The sequence below is a fragment of the Nymphaea colorata genome, chromosome 9, assembly GCF_008831285.2.
Source record: "Nymphaea colorata isolate Beijing-Zhang1983 chromosome 9, ASM883128v2, whole genome shotgun sequence".
NCBI classification, from domain to species: domain Eukaryota; kingdom Viridiplantae; phylum Streptophyta; class Magnoliopsida; order Nymphaeales; family Nymphaeaceae; genus Nymphaea; species Nymphaea colorata.
The window spans coordinates 11,437,190-11,460,757 of record NC_045146.1 but is presented as its reverse complement, the minus strand read 5'-3'; the positions used below and the strand labels follow the sequence as shown (position 1 = coordinate 11,460,757).

Below are 23,568 nucleotides of genomic sequence, written 5' to 3'. Positions count from 1 at the left end.
GAAGGAATTCAATTAGGGGTCAACTTTACCAAATCAGGAACAGAAGATTGTGACGGGAACACGCGAAGGGGTAAACGTTTATCGCTTACTTTTCCAATGTACCGGCCGAGTTGAAGCCAGAAGAACGTGGGAGCTATCATCGTGCCCGCGCCAGGAATCCTGGGATCTTTTCTTCTTCCCGTTCCGCCAAAATATTGTATAGTTTATCGTAATTAGCGATCGCGATTCGCGAGGAGAAGGGGAGGGTGGGGGAGAGGGCGTTCTTCCTGTTACATTTGGATCTCTGCTCCATTTCTCTCCGCTAGCCTGCTGGGCGGTGCGAGAGAGAGGGACAGAGATCTGTCGGTGGACGCCACTGTTGCTTGATGATGGTAGTGCGCTGGTGAAGCGGAAGGAGGAGAGCTGCTCGTATCTTTCTGTTCCACCTCCTGCCCTTTCATCCGGAACCTTTTTTGTGGGGAGGGATGGAAAGTGGTTATTGGACAGGATTCAGAGCTATATTGTCGATTTTGCAATGGTGGGCGTTCAATGTCACTGTTATTATTATGAACAAGTGGATCTTTCAGGTAACACCCAGCGGCTGCATTCTTCTCTTTGCATTTGTTGTCGATTGCGGTTTTCTTCTTTTGTTGCTTTTTGGTGAGAAATTGAGTTGTTGCTGTGGAATATGGAATTTGTTTAATTGGAGATGTGTGATGGTGACTGTTGAACTTTTGAGTTTGATGGTCATGGAATTTGTTTAATTGGAGATTCTGTGATGGTGATTATTGAACTTTTGGGGTTGAGGGTCATGTCGATTGTTGGGGCGTCATTTGGGAAAGTTGCGGCAGTAAATAAGACGACAGTTAGGATGGGTCTGATCCAGCTTGTAGGAGGCAGCATATCTTAGTCCTTGAATATATTTATCCGGGAAGAAAAAGGACGGAAAATTGAAGCATTAGGCTGGATTTGGTTGTGGAATCCTTTCTTTACCTTTTATTTCCCGTGGCCGTCTTCTGAATGTTGATAAAGGGGCGTGTGAATTAAATTGCATCAATATGTGTAGATTAAGGCAAAATCTTTTGGCGATTTGAATCTAGCTGATTTTTACTGTAACAGCTAAAAATTATGCCTTGAATGTTTGGCCGGTCTCCTGTATTCCCCATGGCAACATAGTTTTTGGCAACTATTGCCAATATTTGTCTGTTCCGTCGGCAAGAGAGCTATGAATTGATCCTTCATGCTAATAATACTTCGATTGTGTGAGGTTGACGAACAGAGCTGTCATAGTAGCAATATCGACGCATAACAAACTATGCCGGTGCACATATTGTGATTCCAGTCTGAAAAGATCGAATAAAATATGCAACAGAAACATTTTCCTTTCGAGGAAACTAAGCAATTCTTGGGAGCTATTTCTTTTTATTTTTCAGATATACGAGTTCAGTCTTTTCAGAAAGGTATAGGTTCATTTATTCGATTTTCTTTCATTCAATTGTAAAGAGTTCCTTTCTTATTAGATAATAGAGTCTGTCCAATGCCAATGCTGATCTGAACTTGCATACATGCAAGCAAAATATCCTTTTTATCTGTGCCATCCCAAGAACACAATGAAAGTTAGCTTTGCCACTATCTTTCCCCCCTAAGTAATTAGGCTCAATCAATAACCTGAGGGGTCTGATATTCTTACTCCTGGTTCATAGACATTTATATTGGTTTTCTCAATTTGGAGGAAAAATGGCCTTTGTTTGACAAATTTTTTCAGGGGGCAATCTAGTGAGTTGTCCATCTGCAGTGGAGTGGTTTTATCTGGCTTCTTTGGTAAAGTTTCGGGTGCACTTATTAGGATGCTAAAATTACATCTATGTTGGACTCATTGTTTTTTGAGCTTACCACAATTTTTTGTCTCGTATTCTTCACGTCATAAAATGGAACATGACCTTCTGCCTGTGTCATCCATCTGCTCAAGGCTAACTTTAACCATATCAAATAGCTCTCTGCTTTCTTCTGTTTTTGTAACTTTCATTTGGCTATATTAATGCATGCTTCTACACATAGATATGTTAGATATAATTGATTTTTTTTTTTTTTACTCATCAGTCCTGCTGAGTTCAATTAGTATGTACTTGAACAAATTCTTCAACACTAAATTAGCCAGTATGTCCTCCGTGTGTTTGACGTGCCTTATGCTAAGTTGCGGCCTGTAGGTTCCAGTGGGAAGTGACAACATGGTTTTAGCTTACTCAATATGCCTGATGTACTAACTGCCTCAACAAGTGTGTAGGCTTGTGTTCCAGGAGAAGATGAAATCTGTAGTCTTAGAATCAATTTTCTAGACTAGTACGGGTATACCTGTGAGCCTATAACATCTTCTAAAATCTGTAACCAACTTAAGCCAATATTTTTTTCCAAATTTTCCATTTCCTGTGGAAGTCATAATGTTCCTTAAAGCCTTAAAATGTTAGACATTATGAAAGAGTGGTCTCATTCGATTTATGCATTCTTATTAGTGGCATAATGTTCTGATTGCATTATGGAAGTAAAAACTTGTCATACGCTGGCTTGCAGAAATTGGATTTTAAATTTCCACTATCAGTGTCGTGCGTGCATTTCATATGCTCTTCTCTGGGGGCCTACCTGGTGATTAAAGTACTTAAGATAAAACCACTGATTGAGGTTGATCCAGAAGATCGATGGAGAAGGATATTTCCGATGTCATTCGTTTTCTGTATAAATATTGTGTTGGGAAATATCAGCCTTCGGTATATCCCAGTTTCCTTTATGCAAACAGTCAAGTCATTCACTCCTGCGACAACAGGTTGATTCTGAACCTTTATATTGGACTTATTGTGTTGCATTATAAATACTTACACCTACTGTAGTATTGACCTGATGGAAATATGTGAATGAAGTGTTTTTGCAGTGGTTGGTATGGGGAAAATCATTTGACTTGCAGATATGGAGTTCGTTAGTACCTATTGTGGGAGGGATACTCCTTACATCTATCACAGAACTAAGTTTTAACATATTTGGATTCTGTGCTGCACTGTTTGGATGTCTCGCCACGTCGACGAAGACCATCCTTGCAGAATCCTTGCTTCATGGTTACAAATTTGATAGGTAAAACCTGCAGATTCTATCTTTGTCTCTGCAGATACGTGCAAACAATATCGATTCACAGAACATGTATTAGATTATCCATTACTCTTGGTTGGTGAAAAAGCAAAACTAATGTCCACTTCTGCATACTGCCGCATGGAGATTTGAATTTATGCCGATTAGGTTTTCTGGGTCCCAGAGATTCTTTTGTTTAGGGTTCATGTCAATATGATAAGTTATTCATGGACAAATGGGAGTTGCCCAAGTCTGGACTGGGAGTTTATTTGCATGTGGATCTCTAAATGAGTCACAGGCGGCGAGCTTGGGGTTTTGAAGCTTTTGATGCTTTAGTGCATCGAACTCAAGCTCATGAGAAAGCAAGCTAGTCAAGCAAAAGCCGAGGTAGCTTACATTTTTCCAGATCTGGTAGTAATGTGATGTGACATTTAGACATATTTAGCCTTGATAAATTACATGATTTCAACACTAAACCGGTTGCCTATAGTTCAAACACTTCAACCATTTATCTTATTACAGTATATGGTGCAAGAAATTAAATGTAATTATCACTATGTAAAGAAAACCTGTGCAAGCCAAACCAAGCCTTACACCTTTAGTAAAAGTGTTATATTCGTATCATGGATGAGACGTAGGAGTTGCCTCTACTCTTGGCTGTCAGTTTCTGAAGCAAGCTTGTGCTATCGGTCTTATGCAGTTATTTTCACTTAACAATGAACCTACAGAGCCATACTTTCATCTTCTTCTGAGCATGTGCTGCTTTAATTTCTGTAAGCCTACTATTGGAACTCAAATTTTTTGTTTTTCTTTTTTACTAATTGGAACATGAAAGGTTTCTTCCGTTAAGACTGAAGTTGTATTTGAGCTCCAGTCATCTGATGGTTAAAGGCTCCAACCATAGGAAAGCCTGTTATACAATGACGAGTCCTTTTGTTTGCAATTTTCCTTTTCTCCTCCTTTCTAGGTTCTTGTTCCTTATATTTTTTCTAGAAGGGTGAAGATAGTTATGACAGGAATTGTAAACACACACACACACACACAGATAGAGAGAGCCATAGAAAGCTATTTTCTTTTCAAATATCTTTTTTCTCAAAGTTTAGTCCATACTTCTTTAAGTGTTTCTAGTCCATTTTAAAAGACAAGATTCATTCATAAGCGACTAAGTATGCAAGACAGGTCTGATGAACTTTCCTCTTTATTTTGCAGCATAAACACTGTCTTCTACATGGCACCCTTTGCCACCATGATATTAGCTGTTCCTGCTCTTCTGTTAGAAGGTGTTGGCGTCCTGCACTGGCTGCAAACACATGACCAATTGGGATCATCTCTCATGATACTGTTCAGCTCAGGCGTTTTTGCTTTCTGCCTCAATTTTTCCATCTTCTTTGTAATCCATTCCACAACAGCAGTTACTTTTAACGTTGCTGGCAACCTGAAGGTAGTTAGTCTGTGTTAGAAGAATTTCTTAAGGTATTTGCTGCCACACAGTAGCTGATGATGTAGTTTGTTATCCTGCTGCTGCTGATGCAGGTGGCAGTGGCGATAATGGTGTCTTGGCTGATCTTCCGGAATCCGATCTCAGCACTAAACATGTTTGGCTGTGCAATAACACTCATTGGCTGCACCTTCTATGGTTATGTGAGACACAAGCTATCCCAAGGAGCAGCGCAGGTGACTGTATCAACCAAAGCTGAGGATTTGGAGAAGCAAATGGAGGCGCTACCACTTGTAATGTCTGACAAAACGGAGAAGTCCTAGTTGTTTACTTCTTTCAAATTTCTATCATCGATCAGTTGAACGATTAGCTTACAAATAGTATTTTTGTGTGTGCTAAAATCAATTTATATGCCTGAAAGAATCACCAAATTGAAGAAATTTTTCAAGGAACACAAAAAAATTTGACAATAAAAAAGAAACCAACTTGTGGAGAAGGTCATTTGTTACGTGGCCCTGTTCGGGTGCGTTTCATTGGAGAGACGGCTCCTTTGATTCTCCCCACGAAAGACTCGTAACGCACAAATCGCACTCGTTAACTAAAATGATGAACTGTTATTGTTTCTGTTATGTCAACTGTTAAAACGATCTATTTGCGCTCTAAAATGTGACATGAAAAATAATGCTAACGCATCTGGGTTTCTCTTGGTAACTTTCTGGAGTTGTCAACAAATAAAAGGCCTGATTAATGTAGATATGCAATAAATAATACTTGTATAGTTATAGTTGATCGTACATATATCGTTTAGTATAGTTAAAAGAGGGTAATGCAACCGGTGAGCTCAAAATTCAGCTAACAGCAAGCGGTGAGTATGTTTAATCATACAAAGAAAGTTAGCTGCTCCTTTTAGCATCACCAAACCTTCGGGTGCGTTTTCAAGATATCCGCAATTAATTTATTAAGAAGACCGGTTGTGTTCTCGGATCTTAGATCGAGGGTGTCACCAAGATGCCAAACTAACGTCACAAAAATTTGAATTCCCCAAACACACTCACACCTGTACTTGATCATTCTCTTTACCTCCTAATATCCTTTTAATCGAGAGAAAGAGAGAGAGAGGAGAGGGGAGCTTCACTTCTTAACCTTAATAATCTTGCTAATCTTTTTTTAACAAAGAGATATGTGGTCATAAAAGCCAAAGGCGTCCACTCTCTCCTCTCTGTTGCCTATTTTTCTCTTTCTTCCTCTGTGCCTTAATTGATGCACTCTACTTCCTTTACTTCTTTCCTTCACCAACTCTTTCATTCTTGGCCGTCGATTCTGCCTCGCCTCTCGCCTTCGTGGTCTGTCACTCCATTTTCTTTCATTCCTTTCTTCCCACACCGTCGGTTCTTTCATTCTTTTTCTCCCTTTGTCTTGTTCACTTTCATTCCTCGTCTTTTCTTGTGGGCGATTCCCTGATTCTTTTGGGGTCTGTGTGTTGCCGGCGTTTCTAGGATTTCTTCTTTTTCTTGGGCGGCGGATGGAGAAGTCGAAGGAGAGCAATGCGGCAGCCATGGAGAGCCCTGTCTCGGAATCTGAACATGGCCGTTGATGACACCATCGGATCAAATTCGACGTTGCCGGAGTCGGTCGTTTGGCAGCCTGTCTTAGCCAGGTGGACGCCGACCTCGCCTTTGCGCGGACTCTGCAGGAACAGGTTCCCGTTACAGGATAAGAACTCACTATTTTCCTTTCGGTTTCTTGTTGCCGTTTCTTTGATGAGTCGGCGTTAGGGTGTCTTGGACCTACCTGTAAATCGTGTGGAGAAGTTGAATTTAATTCTGGGGTATTGGCCATGGTATAGTTACTCATCTCTTTCTGTCTGAGTCTTATGCTTTGTTGGGGGCAGGAACGGGCGTATATGATGCTGGGTATGGTGGGAGAGCGTGGTGGAGATGCAAGCTCATCGACCGGAAGCTTCGGATGTTAACGACGTTGAAAACCATGGAGGCGAAGAAGGAAGCCATAGGAATGTCGGTGTTGAGAATGAAGGCGGTGGTGACGATGAACAACAAGAAGGCGAAAGAGAAGATGGCGAAGATGATGACGATGATCTGTTTGATGTGCATGGACACGAGGAGATTGACCCAGATGAATTTGGAAGTGATGAGGCGTATGCTGGGGCGCTTCAGGATGCAGAGGGGAAGAAATTGGCTGTTCGATTGATGGCTTTTACGGGTATCCATGAGAGTAAGCAATTGACCTCTTCCTGCAACTTTTCTTGGCTTCTGGTGGAGGGAACTGTGGTTCCTTTTTATGAATATTCCGTATGACCCAAGTAGAATTGGAGCAAAGTAGATGTTTGTCACTTTGCAGGGGAATCGAACGGCAGCGATGAAAATGGCACCAATTCTCAGGTACCCTCTAGAGCTCACCACTCTCTATTCCTCATTGTGTTTATCTTATTACGCAATAAGTATAGATCAATAACAGAGGGATACGCGTGGGCGAGTCATATCTAGCTTGTTTAATTCTCTTGTGACCTACATTTATGATCCCAACCTTTTCTTTCTCACCTATCTCCTTATCTTGCTACCATGCGATTGTGCCTGCTTACCGATCAATCTTTCTGTCGTTCTGATAGTTATATGTGATATTCGTTTCTTTAACGCTCTAGATTTGGAATCCGGTGTATGATTCTCAGGCAGTGGGTGTAATTTGGTGACTTCTGTTCCGATGACAAGTGTGCAGTCTTCAGAATTTTGTTTGTCCCTGTTCAGTATGGAACATTCCTCACTTCTTTATCGCTGAGTTTCTAATTTCAAAATAGTAAAGGTATTAAAGAGTCAACCAGGATAACATGGTAGTTCAAAAGCCCAGGGCAGAAGACATGGGACCGTTGCTGGACACATAAACAGTCCATACAAACATGCTGTCTTGGCTTAAGATTCTTCCCTTTTTTTTACAGAACCTGAAAATGCATTAGTGGAAATGTCAAAATTTGCATGAAGTGTTACTAAAAAAAAATCAGTACAACACTTTTCATTGTATTTTTCAGTATATGTCTTTGCTTTTTAGTATCCCATATAAGTTTCTCCTTTGTTCTTGAATGAGTAGTTAGAAAGAAGCTAATGTTGTCTCTGTCATGATACATGTTCATACATATGCACCTATCCCTCTCTGAAGCGATGCAGGGACCATTATGGAGAACCTCAAATAACTCTTTCAAACCGATGGATGTAATGATCGAAGTGTTGTTAATATCTATATTTAACCTGCATCATTGTGTTGAATTTTGATGGTCTGGCATCAACAGAATAGAAAACAAGAGAGTTCATATACCAGGAGGCAAGATAGTGAGATGCTAGTACATATGACCTTCAAAACATGGCAAAGTAATCAGTATAAAATTATTCTCAAGTCCTCACGTAAGAGGTGTTACAATTCTCCCTTAAGGCGCACACATCCCCATGTGTGGAACCAAGGTACGAATGCTACAACTTAGATCTGATGCTATCTTTAATTAGCTGACCCATGATCTGATTGCTGGGTAGAGCAAATTCCAATACATCTCATAGCTGGCTTCTTTCTGCATATTAATGAGGCTATGATCAGGACACAAGGTGGTACTGATGTAGGTATAGAAACCCCTCAAAACTTCTCAAACCCGTCATATGAGATTACTCGCAAGTCCTTACATATGAAGTCTACTACATGATCCCAAGACTATGTTGAATGTGTGACCTTAATGGGCTGCCATTCATGTAACATGTATTGAGTAAAAATGGAAGCAATTTCTAACTAACCATTCTCCTTTACCATCTTACCTCCTATTTGCAATTTGCATTGCCTACAATCCTTGAATCTACAAGTTAAAGACTTGGGACCTAGCTTCCTTTTGGTCTTATAAATATCAGTTTCAATCCAGTATGGGAAGCCAAATGATACGCCATGTCAGCTAATATGCATTGTCTTGTACAGTTGTATTTGGCTGTATTAGCCACAACAAATTAAGTAAAATTTAGTTATGTAAGAGTTACTTTTTTGTACTGAAGAGCATGTATCAGCCACATTATATTAAAAAAAAAAGTCATTTATTGTTATTAGTATTATTTTTTCATTTCATCAATATGTTGCCTAATGTAGCGTCGTGTTGGTCTATGTAGGCTGATTTGGCCGATGCAGGCCTTAAGTTCGTTTATATTCTAAGGGGGGCAGGGCAGTTTCAGCTCTGTTATCATTTTGTTTTTCCCCTAACTGGTGTGTGCTGGCGATTCAGGCTCATTAAGCCCGGGATTGATAAAACAACGTCCATAGCAATGCTTGTCTTATCAATCATGAAATTTCATCATCATGACACTGATGTTATCCAGAGCTACTATCTACCTTGTTTTCTTGTTTATAAATATGCATCAACTTTCTGTACGCACGACAACACTCAACATTACTGATTGTGTGGCACAATGTGGTCTGAATTTGCTTGTTTCCCGTTCTTGGATACACAATTCTTTCAACTTGCTCTTGTCTCGGACTCTCAAGGCAAAGCAACTGGTATTGTAGTCTTGCTTATTCATCATAAAAATGTAAAAAATGTATGAAGTATAAACTAATGAAGAAGCTGCAGAACGAGGAACAGAATTTATACCCTGGCACAAGAATCGTCTTCTTGCTTGGCTTAGTAATGGTGGAAATTTTGTTCTTTTGGTATTTTTGATGCAGTGAGCTTTTTCGTCTACAACTCTTCAATAAGCTTTGAGCTACGTGACCTTTATTTTTTGGAACTTGATAAAACCAAAATTCTTACTTTGCGTTTATCATGATTCATATGTTTTTCTCCTCCCATTTGATTGAACATCTGAAAGCTGAGTTGGGTGCCATGAAAGTGCTGAACTTTTAGATAGCAAAAATGGACGTTGCTCAATTGATTAGTATCAAAAGACAGGTCACGTATATGGTACTTTCTGCCCCACTTCTTGCGTCCATGCAGTATAGGTCGATAGTTGTTAATTTCACTATTGAGAATGCTGTTATTTTGGACAAATTGACCAGAAGGAATTCTGGCAGTGTGGCCTCATGTTGTGGTTTTGTTTCTTACCCATTTCTTCAGCTGGTGGTAACCAAAGGGCGTCTGGAGCAAATATTATCTATACTGGCTTGTATAGCAGAGATTTGTCAGGCTTAGAGAGTTGCTAAATTATGAATTTTACCTGTAATTGATTATACAACTGATAATGCTAAGGATATTTGTATTTCTTAAACTTCGTTGCCTTCTTCAAAAGAGAGAAACTACCCTGTAGATGTCGAGCACCAGAAGTCACAACCTCTAACTGGTCCAGCTCATTGCAATTCGTGAACTGTTGCCTGTTCATTAAATATGTCAAAATTTGCAGTTTTGCTTCAATTTTTTGCTTTTGTACCTTATGTTACAATAAAAGCAATATTGAATCATTGATTTGGCTTCTCTATTGCTTACCACACATCACAAAAATAAAACTGTTAGTGCTGTTGTCCTTTTTTAGTCCAGTGGTTCGTTATTTTTAATTTATTACTAATGTCAATGTGCACCTACTTTCACTAGCCAATTAAGATGCTGAGAAAGACGTGGATTTAGTTTCCCTTGATCTGGTAGATGAGCAATGAGCAGAAGAGGTGTTAAAAAGCATTTAACTTGTTTGGAGTTTTTTTGTTTTTTCCTCTGTTTTCTACAGTTTGTATTTGCTATTGATTTAGAACTCGAATCTTCTTCATGATTTCTGCATGAAAGAATGAGTTGTTGGTTCCGCTTTCCTTATGCTTGCATTACATGTATAGGATTCTTGTCTTCTGTTTCAGTATAATGAACGGTTTGATAAGACAATGTGTGAATCACAATTAGCTGTCCTGGCGAAAGGGTACAATCTTAAAATTTTATAATGCATGCTAAAGTTAAGACTGTTTAAGAACTTCCTGGTTGCATTGGGCCTCAGCTTGTGTCATGCGATTGCAGAAGTGGTCATCCCGAAAGACTTGAGATAATCCAGTTGAAGGCACTTTAAACTATTTTCCTGGAAGCTATTTGAAATTGATGATGAGAAAAAGTCCTTTTTGGCTGCAGGATGAGTGGCAGGAGGTTGACCTAGATGGACTACCATACGGGTTGGCCCTTGTAGCTTACACTTTAGTTAGTTTCCTTTTTCCTAAGTAGTAACTGAGCTTTTTGTTTCATACCAAAAGGAATTGCTGGCGCTGGGTGAAGGCGTTGGTGCTCAGAGCAGATGACTGTCTGCCGATATGATTGCTTCCTTGCTTTCTTCTATTTATAGATCAACTAACTCACGTAAATAGGTAATTGCCTCGAAGAGAATTGATGGTTGTAAAGCCTAAACTCTTTTCTGCATTTGATGTGGTTTGTTTAAACCTTTGTCCCCACATGCTATTTGAGTGGTTAAGGTCTTGTGGAACCATTGATTTAGTTTTGGGTCGAGGCGTTAAAGGTTTATTAACTAGCATTGCCTTGAGATCAAATTTTGTACGAAAGTCGTATATTTCAGACATATATAAGGGGAATATTGAGAACCCATATTGAGCGGACTTTGAAATGAATCACTTGTCCACCCAAAAAGGCAATGCCTAGTGTGGTGTTGCTAGTTGAAAGCGAGAGTTAAGTTTCAGGAAGTTTTTGGTGGGGTTTAAATTTGAGCTCAAACCTGGTTCCCTTATTAAAAAATCAAGAATTATATTTGAGCGAGTAGCTTTATTGGTTAATGACGGTGAGCACTATCACCATTATGTCTCCCTTGTATAGCTAGGCTCCAGCACCGGTCGTTAACGCCGGTATTCTAGAATACAGTAGGCGGCTTGTAGCCGGTATAGCCAGCTATCGCGGTGGTAACAATCGCCGGTATTTGCTATAACGGTGAGATGTGGCACCTCTGTAGGCAACAGCGGTTGCAAGCAACGCCGGTATTGTTGGCTACAGTGGTGATTTCTTCACCCGTATAGCAATTTTCACCGGTGATTGTTTTCACCGGTACTATTCCTGAACTATAGCGGTGACTCTTGTCACAGGTGTAGATCTATACCGGTGGCTCATATTCTATACCGGTGAGTTTGAACACCGTTGTAAACCTATAGCGGTGGTCTGGCCATCGCCGGTTGGAAGAAAGATTAGATTTGTTTGTTTAAATGTTGGATTGATATATGACCTTGATTGTGATTAGAAGCTGGTATAGGTTTTCTTATGTTCATATTCAATCCACATATCTGAACATCCAAATGATCAATTATGGTAAATCAGATTCGATATGATTTGTTGAATGTGATCACTCTAGAAATCAATTTTGTGTTAACTATTTTATGAACTCTTCCCTTAGATAAGTCTCCTTAATTTGCTTCTTAGTCTCACATCGCCCTAAAAACAAATCCAATCGTGACCACACTAATCGCATACATTTAATGTGGCACATTTTTTACGAGTATGAAATTCCTTTCATCGCATTCATTGCCTTCACTTGCAGAATTGAACACATTCAGAGGAAAGATGCTCAACTTTTTTGGAGTAACCAGAACGAATAAATGTGAAGTGAAAGTAGAGAAAGTTCTTTGTTCGTACAAGTTTCCAAATCGTATAGACGAGATTTTAGAACTTCCAGAATTTCAGAAAACTAGCTTTCAAAAGAAACTGGTTAACAATTGACAGCTACTTGAAAGCCTTTCTGTATCTAAAAATATAGAGCTTTTGGGGGTCTGTTTTTTCCAGTGAGGGCAAGACATTAAGAGCTATATGATTTTTTTTTTAATGCATCCAAAAACTCAAAGAACCGTCTTCTTTTCCTTCATGAATTTAGAAATTGCCAAAAATCAAGGTTATCCACTCCCTTTCAAAAAATGGTATTCGGTGTAAATGATTTTTTGGCAAAACTCATTTTTCTGGTCTTTCAAATTCTCACGAAACAGTGCTTTGGAAGCAAATTAAATTTTTTTACCTCCAAAAATAAATTATATGGTGTCGTCCAGATGCCCTCTCAAATGAGACTGTTTAAGGCGACAACATCATGTTTGAGGCTGAAGTTGTATTTGAGCTCCAGTGATTGATGAGACGCTACCTTCATCTGATGGTTGAAGGCTTCAGCCATGTGAAAGCCTGTAATACAACGAGTAGTGTTTTTGTTTGCAATTTTCCTTTTCTCCTTCTCCTTTCTAGGTTCTTGTTCCTTATATTTTTCTGGAAGGGTGGAGATAGTTATGCTAATGAATTCGATATAGATTCGATGCCAGTCCCAACTTCTTCAACAAAAAATCAGATATGGAAAAAGTTTAGCATCCGAAAAGATCAGATTGGATATGGATTTAAAAAAGACATCCAACCGAATCCAAGATGCGATTTTTAAAAAAATATCCAATCGGATTTGGTTCCAGATTAGATCATATTTAGTGTTAAATAGATAGCTTATGTCCAATGTTCACAGACACTCATACACTCTACATGGCAGCCTTTGCCACCATGATATTAGCTGTTCCTGCTCTTCCGTTAGAAGGTGTGGGCGTCCTGCACTGGCTGCAAACACATAACCAATTGGGATCATCTCTCATGATACTATTCAGCTCAGGCGTTTTTGCTTTCTGTCTCAATTTTTCCATCTTCTTTGTAATCCATTCCACAACGGCGGTGACTTTTAAACCTGAAGGTAGTTATTCTGTATTAGGAGAATTTCTTAGGGCATTTGCTGCCACACAGTAGCTGATGATGTAGTTTGTTATCCTGCTGCTGCTGATGCAGGTGGCAGTGGCGATAATGGTGTCTTGGCTGATCTTCCGGAATCCGATCTCAGCACTAAACATGTTTGGCTGTGCAATAACACTCATTGGCTGCACCTTCTATGGTTATGTGAGACACAAGCTATCCCAAGGAGCAGCGCAGGTGACTGTATCAACCAAAGCTGAGGATTTGGAGAAGCAAATGGAGGCGCTACCACTTGTAATGTCTGACAAAACGGAGAAGTCCTAGTTGTTTACTTCTTTCAAATTTCTATCATCGATCAGTTGAACGATTAGCTTACAAATAGTATTTTTGTGTGTGCTAAAATCAATTTATATGCCTGAAAGAATCACCAAATTGAAGAAATTTTTCAAGGAACACAAAAAAATTTGACAATAAAAAAGAAACCAACTTGTGGAGAAGGTCATTTGTTACGTGGCCCTGTTCGGGTGCGTTTCATTGGAGAGACGGCTCCTTTGATTCTCCCCACGAAAGACTCGTAACGCACAAATCGCACTCGTTAACTAAAATGATGAACTGTTATTGTTTCTGTTATGTCAACTGTTAAAACGATCTATTTGCGCTCTAAAATGTGACATGAAAAATAATGCTAACGCATCTGGGTTTCTCTTGGTAACTTTCTGGAGTTGTCAACAAATAAAAGGCCTGATTAATGTAGATATGCAATAAATAATACTTGTATAGTTATAGTTGATCGTACATATATCGTTTAGTATAGTTAAAAGAGGGTAATGCAACCGGTGAGCTCAAAATTCAGCTAACAGCAAGCGGTGAGTATGTTTAATCATACAAAGAAAGTTAGCTGCTCCTTTTAGCATCACCAAACCTTCGGGTGCGTTTTCAAGATATCCGCAATTAATTTATTAAGAAGACCGGTTGTGTTCTCGGATCTTAGATCGAGGGTGTCACCAAGATGCCAAACTAACGTCACAAAAATTTGAATTCCCCAAACACACTCACACCTGTACTTGATCATTCTCTTTACCTCCTAATATCCTTTTAATCGAGAGAAAGAGAGAGAGAGGAGAGGGGAGCTTCACTTCTTAACCTTAATAATCTTGCTAATCTTTTTTTAACAAAGAGATATGTGGTCATAAAAGCCAAAGGCGTCCACTCTCTCCTCTCTGTTGCCTATTTTTCTCTTTCTTCCTCTGTGCCTTAATTGATGCACTCTACTTCCTTTACTTCTTTCCTTCACCAACTCTTTCATTCTTGGCCGTCGATTCTGCCTCGCCTCTCGCCTTCGTGGTCTGTCACTCCATTTTCTTTCATTCCTTTCTTCCCACACCGTCGGTTCTTTCATTCTTTTTCTCCCTTTGTCTTGTTCACTTTCATTCCTCGTCTTTTCTTGTGGGCGATTCCCTGATTCTTTTGGGGTCTGTGTGTTGCCGGCGTTTCTAGGATTTCTTCTTTTTCTTGGGCGGCGGATGGAGAAGTCGAAGGAGAGCAATGCGGCAGCCATGGAGAGCCCTGTCTCGGAATCTGAACATGGCCGTTGATGACACCATCGGATCAAATTCGACGTTGCCGGAGTCGGTCGTTTGGCAGCCTGTCTTAGCCAGGTGGACGCCGACCTCGCCTTTGCGCGGACTCTTCCGGAACAGGTTCCCGTTACAGGATAAGAACTCACTATTTTCCTTTCGGTTTCTTGTTGCCGTTTCTTTGATGAGTCGGCGTTAGGGTGTCTTGGACCTACTTGTAAATCGTGTGGAGAAGTTGAATTTAATTCTGGGGTATTGGCCATGGTATAGTTACTCATCTCTTTCTGTCTGAGTCTTATGCTTTGTTGGGGGCAGGAACGGGCGTATATGATGCTGGGTATGGTGGGAGAGCGTGGTGGAGATGCAAGCTCATCGACCGGAAGCTTCGGATGTTAACGACGTTGAAAACCATGGAGGCGAAGAAGGAAGCCATAGGAATGTCGGTGTTGAGAATGAAGGCGGTGGTGACGATGAACAACAAGAAGGCGAAAGAGAAGATGGCGAAGATGATGACGATGATCTGTTTGATGTGCATGGACACGAGGAGATTGACCCAGATGAATTTGGAAGTGATGAGGCGTATGCTGGGGCGCTTCAGGATGCAGAGGGGAAGAAATTGGCTGTTCGATTGATGGCTTTTACGGGTATCCATGAGAGTAAGCAATTGACCTCTTCCTGCAACTTTTCTTGGCTTCTGGTGGAGGGAACTGTGGTTCCTTTTTATGAATATTCCGTATGACCCAAGTAGAATTGGAGCAAAGTAGATGTTTGTCACTTTGCAGGGGAATCGAACGGCAGCGATGAAAATGGCACCAATTCTCAGGTACCCTCTAGAGCTCACCACTCTCTATTCCTCATTGTGTTTATCTTATTACGCAATAAGTATAGATCAATAACAGAGGGATACGCGTGGGCGAGTCATATCTAGCTTGTTTAATTCTCTTGTGACCTACATTTATGATCCCAACCTTTTCTTTCTCACCTATCTCCTTATCTTGCTACCATGCGATTGTGCCTGCTTATTGTGCCTGCTTACCGATCAATCTTTCTGTCGTTCTGATAGTTATATGTGATATTCGTTTCTTTAACGCTCTAGATTTGGAATCCGGTGTATGATTCTCAGGCAGTGGGTGTAATTTGGTGACTTCTGTTCCGATGACAAGTGTGCAGTCTTCAGAATTTTGTTTGTCCCTGTTCAGTATGGAACATTCCTCACTTCTTTATCGCTGAGTTTCTAATTTCAAAATAGTAAAGGTATTAAAGAGTCAACCAGGATAACATGGTAGTTCAAAAGCCCAGGGCAGAAGACATGGGACCGTTGCTGGACACATAAACAGTCCATACAAACATGCTGTCTTGGCTTAAGATTCTTCCCTTTTTTTTACAGAACCTGAAAATGCATTAGTGGAAATGTCAAAATTTGCATGAAGTGTTACTAAAAAAAAATCAGTACAACACTTTTCATTGTATTTTTCAGTATATGTCTTTGCTTTTTAGTATCCCATATAAGTTTCTCCTTTGTTCTTGAATGAGTAGTTAGAAAGAAGCTAATGTTGTCTCTGTCATGATACATGTTCATACATATGCACCTATCCCTCTCTGAAGCGATGCGGGGACCATTATGGAGAACCTCAAATAACTCTTTCAAACCGATGGATGTAATGATCGAAGTGTTGTTAATATCTATATTTAACCTGCATCATTGTGTTGAATTTTGATGGTCTGGCATCAACAGAATAGAAAACAAGAGAGTTCATATACCAGGAGGCAAGATAGTGAGATGCTAGTACATATGACCTTCAAAACATGGCAAAGTAATCAGTATAAAATTATTCTCAAGTCCTCACGTAAGAGGTGTTACAATTCTCCCTTAAGGCGCACACATCCCCATGTGTGGAACCAAGGTACGAATGCTACAACTTAGATCTGATGCTATGTTTAATTAGCTGACCCATGATCTGATTGCTGGGTAGAGCAAATTCCAATACATCTCATAGCTGGCTTCTTTCTGCATATTAATGAGGCTATGATCAGGACACAAGGTGGTGCTGATGTAGGTATAGAAACCCCTCAAAACTTCTCAAACCCGTCATATGAGATTACTCGCAAGTCCTTACATATGAAGTCTACTACATGATCCCAAGACTATGTTGAATGTGTGACCTTAATGGGCTGCCATTCATGTAACATGTATTGAGTAAAAATGGAAGCAATTTCTAACTAACCATTCTCCTTTACCATCTTACCTCCTATTTGCAATTTGCATTGCCTACAATCCTTGAATCTACAAGTTAAAGACTTGGGACCTAGCTTCCTTTTGGTCTTATAAATATCAGTTTCAATCCAGTATGGGAAGCCAAATGATACGCCATGTCAGCTAATATGCATTGTCTTGTACAGTTGTATTTGGCTGTATTAGCCACAACAAATTAAGTAAAATTTAGTTATGTAAGAGTTACTTTTTTGTACTGAAGAGCATGTATCAGCCACATTATATTAAAAAAAAAGTCATTTATTGTTATTAGTATTATTTTTTCATTTCATCAATATGTTGCCTAATGTAGCGTCGTGTTGGTCTATGTAGGCTGATTTGGCCGATGCAGGCCTTAAGTTCGTTTATATTCTAAGGGGGGCAGGGCAGTTTCAGCTCTGTTATCATTTTGTTTTTCCCCTAACTGGTGTGTGCTGGCGATTCAGGCTCATTAAGCCCGGGATTGATAAAACAACGTCCATAGCAATGCTTGTCTTATCAATCATGAAATTTCATCATCATGACACTGATGTTATCCAGAGCTACTATCTACCTTGTTTTCTTGTTTATAAATATGCATCAACTTTCTGTACGCACGACAACACTCAACATTACTGATTGTGTGGCACAATGTGGTCTGAATATGCTTGTTTCCCGTTCTTGGATACACAATTCTTTCAACTTGCTCTTGTCTCGGACTCTCAAGGCAAAGCAACTGGTATTGTAGTCTTGCTTATTCATCATAAAAATGTAAAAAATGTATGAAGTATAAACTAATGAAGAAGCTGCAGAACGAGGAACAGAATTTATACCCTGGCACAAGAATCGTCTTCTTGCTTGGCTTAGTAATGGTGGAAATTTTGTTCTTTTGGTATTTTTGATGCAGTGAGCTTTTTCGTCTACAACTCTTCAATAAGCTTTGAGCTACGTGACCTTTATTTTTTGGAACTTGATAAAACCAAAATTCTTACTTTGCGTTTATCATGATTCATATGTTTTTCTCCTCCCATTTGATTGAACATCTGAAAGCTGAGTTGGGTGCCATGAAAGTGCTGAACTTTTAGATAGCAAAAATGGACGTTGCTCAATTGATTAGTATCAAAAGACAGGTCACGTATATGGTACTTTCTGCCCCACTTCTTGCGTCCATGCAGTATAGGTCGATAGTTGTTAATTTCACTATTGAGAATGCTGTTATTTTGGACCAATTGACCAGAAGGAATTCTGGCAGTGTGGCCGCATGTTGTGGTTTTGTTTCTTACCCATTTCTTCAGCTGGTGGTAACCAAAGGGCGTCTGGAGCAAATATTATCTATACTGGCTTGTATAGCAGAGATTTGTCAGGCTTAGAGAGTTGCTAAATTATGAATTTTACCTGTAATTGATTATGCAACTGATAATGCTAAGGATATTTGTATTTCTTAAACTTCGTTGCCTTCTTCAAAAGAGAGAAACTACCCTGTAGATGTCGAGCACCAGAAGTCACAACCTCTAACTGGTCCAGCTCATTGCAATTCGTGAACTGTTGCCTGTTCATTAAATATGTCAAAATTTGCAGTTTTGCTTCAATTTTTTGCTTTTGTACCTTATGTTACAATAAAAGCAATATTGAATCATTGATTTGGCTTCTCTATTGCTTACCTGATATCACAAAAATAAAACTGTTAGTGCTGTTGTCCTTTTTTAGTCCAGTGGTTCGTTATTTTTAATTTATTACTAATGTCAATGTGCACCTACTTTCACTAGCCAATTAAGATGCTGAGAAAGACGTGGATTTAGTTTCCCTTGATCTGGTAGATGAGCAATGAGCAGAAGAGGTGTTAAAAAGCATTTAACTTGTTTGGAGTTTTTTTGTTTTTTCCTCTGTTTTCTACAGTTTGTATTTGCTATTGATTTAGAACTCGAATCTTCTTCATGATTTCTGCATGAAAGAATGAGTTGTTGGTTCCGCTTTCCTTATGCTTGCATTACATGTATAGGATTCTTGTCTTCTGTTTCAGTATAATGAACGGTTTGATAAGACAATGTGTGAATCACAATTAGCTGTCCTGGCAAAAGGGTACAATCTTAAAATTTTATAATGCATGCTAAAGTTAAGACTGTTTAAGAACTTCCTGGTTGCATTGGGCCTCAGCTTGTGTCATGCGATTGCAGAAATGGTCATCCCGAAAGACTTGAGATAATCCAGTTGAAGGCACTTTAAATTATTTTCCTGGAAGCTATTTGAAATTGATGATGAGAAAAAGTCCTTTTTGGCTGCAGGATGAGTGGCAGGAGGTTGACCTAGATGGACTACCATACGGGTTGGCCCTTGTAGCTTACACTTTAGCTAGTTTCCTTTTTCCTAAGTAGTAACTGAGCTTTTTGTTTCATACCAAAAGGAATTGCTGGCGCTGGGTGAAGGCGTTGGTACTCAGAGCAGAGGACTGTCTGCCGATATGATTGCTTCCTTGCTTTCTTCTATTTATAGATCAACTAACTCACGTAAATAGGTAATTGCCTCGAAGAGAATTGATGGTTGTAAAGCCTAAACTCTTTTCTGCATTTGATGTGGTTTGTTTAAACCTTTGTCCCCACATGCTATTTGCGTGGTTAAGGTCTTGTGGAACCATTGATTTAGTTTTGGGTCGAGGCGTTAAAGGTTTATTAACTAGCATTGCCTTGAGATCAAATTTTGTACGAAAGTCGTATATTTCAGACATATATAAGGGGAATATTGAGAACCCATATTGAGCGGACTTTGAAATGAATCACTTGTCCACCCAAAAAGGCAATGCCTAGTGTGGTGTTGCTAGTTGAAAGCGAGAGTTAAGTTTCAGGAAGTTTTTGGTGGGGTTTAAATTTGAGCTCAAACCTGGTTCCCTTATTAAAAAATCAAGAATTATATTTGAGCGAGTAGCTTTATTGGTTAATGACGGTGAGCACTATCACCATTATGTCTCCCTTGTATAGCTAGGCTCCAGCACCGGTCGTTAACGCCGGTATTCTAGAATACAGTGGGCGGCTTGTAGCGGGTATAGCCAGCTATCGCGGTGGTAAGAATCGCCGGTATTTGCTATAACGGTGAGCTGTGGCACCTCTGTAGGCAACAGCGGTGGCAAGCAACGCCGGTATTGTTGGCTACAGTGGTGATTTCTTCACCCGTATAGCAATTTTCACCGGTGATTGTTTTCACCGGTACTATTCCTGAACTATAGCGGTGACTCTTGTCACAGGTGTAGATCTATACCGGTGGCTCATATTCTATACCGGTGAGTTTGAACACCGTTGTAAACCTATAGCGAGATTAGATTTGTTTGTTTAAATGTTGGATTGATATATGACCTTGATTGTGATTAGAAGCTGGTATAGGTTTTCTTATGTTCATATTCAATCCACATATCTGAACATCCAAATGATCAATTATGGTAAATCAGATTCGATATGATTTGTTGAATGTGATCACTCTAGAAATCAATTTTGTGTTAACTATTTTATGAACTCTTCCCTTAGATAAGTCTCCTTAATTTGCTTCTTAGTCTCACATCGCCCTAAAAACAAATCCAATCGTGACCACACTAAACAAACAGCCTATCGCATACATTTAATGTGGCACATTTTTTACGAGTATGAAATTCCTTTCATCGCATTCATTGCCTTCACTTGCACAATTGAACACAATCAGAGGAAAGATGCTCAACTTTTTTGGAGTAACCAGAACGAATAAATGTGAAGTGAAAGTAGAGAAAGTTCTTTGTTCGTACAAGTTTCCAAATCGTATAGACGAGATTTTAGAACTTCCAGAATTTCAGAAAACTAGCTTTCAAAAGAAACTGGTTAACAATTGACAGCTACTTGAAAGCCTTTCTGTATCTAAAAATATAGAGCTTTTGGGGGTCTGTTTTTTCCAGTGAGGGCAAGACATTAAGAGCTATATGATTTTTTTTTTAATGCATCCAAAAACTCAAAGAGCCGTCTTCTTTTCCTTCATGAATTTAGAAATTGCCAAAAATCAAGGTTATCCACTCCCTTTCAAAAAATGGTATTTGGTGTAAATGATTTTTTGGCAAAACTCATTTTTCTGGTCTTTCAAATTCTCATGAAACAGTGCTTTGGAAGCAAATTAAATTTTTTTACCTCCAAAAATAAATTATATGGTGTCGTCCAGATGCCCTCTCAAATGAGACTGTTTAAGGCGACAACATCATGTTTGAGGCTGAAGTTGTATTTGAGCTCCGGTGATTGATGAGACGCTACCTTCATCTGATGGTTGAAGGCTTCAGCCATGTGAAAGCCTGTAATACAACGAGTAGTGTTTTTGTTTGCAATTTTCCTTTTCTCCTTCTCCTTTCTAGGTTCTTGTTCCTTATATTTTTCTGGAAGGGTGGAGATAGTTATGCTAATGAATTCGATATAGATTCGATGCCAGTCCCAACTTCTTCAACAAAAAATCAGATATGGAAAAAGTTTAGCATCCGAAAAGATCAGATTGGATATGGATTTAAAAAAGACATCCAATCAAATCCAAGATGCGATTTTTAAAAAAATATCCAATCGGATTTGGTTCCAGATTAGATCATATTTAGTGTTAAATAGATAGCTTATGTCCAATGTTCACAGACACTCATACACTCTACATGGCAGCCTTTGCCACCATGATATTAGCTGTTCCTGCTCTTCCGTTAGAAGGTGTGGGCGTCCTGCACTGGCTGCAAACACATAACCAATTGGGATCATCTCTCATGATACTATTCAGCTCAGGCGTTTTTGCTTTCTGTCTCAATTTTTCCATCTTCTTTGTAATCCATTCCACAACGGCGGTGACTTTTAAACCTGAAGGTAGTTATTCTGTATTAGGAGAATTTCTTAGGGCATTTGCTGCCACACAGTAGCTGATGATGTAGTTTGTTATCCTGCTGCTGCTGATGCAGGTGGCAGTGGCGATAATGGTGTCTTGGCTGATCTTCCGGAATCCGATCTCAGCACTAAACATGTTTGGCTGTGCAATAACACTCATTGGCTGCACCTTCTATGGTTATGTGAGACACAAGCTATCCCAAGGAGCAGCGCAGGTGACTGTATCAACCAAAGCTGAGGATTTGGAGAAGCAAATGGAGGCGCTACCACTTGTAATGTCTGACAAAACGGAGAAGTCCTAGTTGTTTACTTCTTTCAAATTTCTATCATCGATCAGTTGAACGATTAGCTTACAAATAGTATTTTTGTGTGTGCTAAAATCAATTTATATGCCTGAAAGAATCACCAAATTGAAGAAATTTTTCAAGGAACACAAAAAAATTTGACAATAAAAAAGAAACCAACTTGTGGAGAAGGTCATTTGTTACGTGGCCCTGTTCGGGTGCGTTTCATTGGAGAGACGGCTCCTTTGATTCTCCCCACGAAAGACTCGTAACGCACAAATCGCACTCGTTAACTAAAATGATGAACTGTTATTGTTTCTGTTATGTCAACTGTTAAAACGATCTATTTGCGCTCTAAAATGTGACATGAAAAATAATGCTAACGCATCTGGGTTTCTCTTGGTAACTTTCTGGAGTTGTCAACAAATAAAAGGCCTGATTAATGTAGATATGCAATAAATAATACTTGTATAGTTATAGTTGATCGTACATATATCGTTTAGTATAGTTAAAAGAGGGTAATGCAACCGGTGAGCTCAAAATTCAGCTAACAGCAAGCGGTGAGTATGTTTAATCATACAAAGAAAGTTAGCTGCTCCTTTTAGCATCACCAAACCCTCGGGTGCGTTTTCAAGATTTCCGCAATTAATTTATTAAGAAGACCGGTTGTGTTCTCGGATCTTAGATCGAGGGTGTCACCAAGATGCCAAACTAACGTCACAAAAATTTGAAATCCCCAAACACACTCACACCTGTACTTGATCATTCTCTTTACCTCCTAATATCCTTTTAATCGAGAGAAAGAGAGAGAGAGGAGAGGGGAGCTTCACTTCTTAACCTTAATAATCTTGCTAATCTTTTTTTAACAAAGAGATATGTGGTCATAAAAGCCAAAGGCGTCCACTCTCTCCTCTCTGTTGCCTATTTTTCTCTTTCTTCCTCTGTGCCTTAATTGATGCACTCTACTTCCTTTACTTCTTTCCTTCACCAACTCTTTCATTCTTGGCCGTCGATTCTGCCTCGCCTCTCGCCTTCGTGGTCTGTCACTCCATTTTCTTTCATTCCTTTCTTCCCACACCGTCGGTTCTTTCATTCTTTTCTCCCTTTGTCTTGTTCACTTTCATTCCTCGTCTTTTCTTGTGGGCGATTCCCTGATTCTTTTGGGGTCTGTGTGTTGCCGGCGTTTCTAGGATTTCTTCTTTTTCTTGGGCGGCGGATGGAGAAGTCGAAGGAGAGCAATGCGGCAGCCATGGAGAGCCCTGTCTCGGAATCTGAACATGGCCGTTGATGACACCATCGGATCAAATTCGACGTTGCCGGAGTCGGTCGTTTGGCAGCCTGTCTTAGCCAGGTGGACGCCGACCTCGCCTTTGCGCGGACTCTGCAGGAACAGGTTCCCGTTACAGGATAAGAACTCACTATTTTCCTTTCGGTTTCTTGTTGCCG

General features: G+C 39.7%; 1 protein-coding gene and 2 long non-coding RNA genes across 16 annotated transcripts in view; all 3 read left to right on the top strand.

Moving 5' to 3' along the window:
* The window catches only part of LOC116261492 (UDP-galactose transporter 1-like), a 32,486-nt gene continuing 8,918 nt past the window's right edge, over nt 1-23,568 (top strand). Inside the window, exons 1-7 of one of the 13 annotated variants that reach the window (XM_050079570.1) lie at nt 8-566; nt 2,548-2,797; nt 2,892-3,099; nt 4,303-4,534; nt 4,627-4,824; nt 14,673-14,875; nt 15,068-15,220. In XM_050079570.1, coding sequence (XP_049935527.1) covers nt 465-566; nt 2,548-2,797; nt 2,892-3,099; nt 4,303-4,534; nt 4,627-4,824; nt 14,673-14,875; nt 15,068-15,083 — 1,209 coding nt within the window. In that variant the 5' untranslated portion in view covers nt 8-464 and the 3' untranslated portion in view covers nt 15,084-15,220. Of the gene's footprint in view, nt 567-2,547; nt 2,798-2,891; nt 3,100-4,302; nt 4,535-4,626; nt 4,825-6,027; nt 6,231-6,422; nt 6,576-13,271; nt 13,582-14,672; nt 14,876-15,067; nt 15,221-21,912; nt 22,223-23,312; nt 23,516-23,568 lie in introns of those variants that run through there. The other 12 variants (XM_050079566.1, XM_031640275.2, XM_050079568.1 and 9 more) reach the window with 12 other exon arrangements.
* LOC116260358 (uncharacterized) lies at nt 6,865-10,788 on the top strand. Its single transcript, XR_004174098.2, has 3 exons — nt 6,865-6,930; nt 10,608-10,648; nt 10,727-10,788. It is a non-coding gene; the product is annotated as an uncharacterized LOC116260358 (long non-coding RNA).
* LOC126410374 (uncharacterized) lies at nt 15,266-17,469 on the top strand. Of its 2 annotated transcripts, none has more exons than XR_007574256.1 (3): nt 15,266-15,575; nt 16,488-16,656; nt 17,337-17,469. It is a non-coding gene; the product is annotated as an uncharacterized LOC126410374 (long non-coding RNA). The 2 variants fall into 2 exon arrangements; XR_007574255.1 differs by having other exon boundaries at nt 16,358-16,656.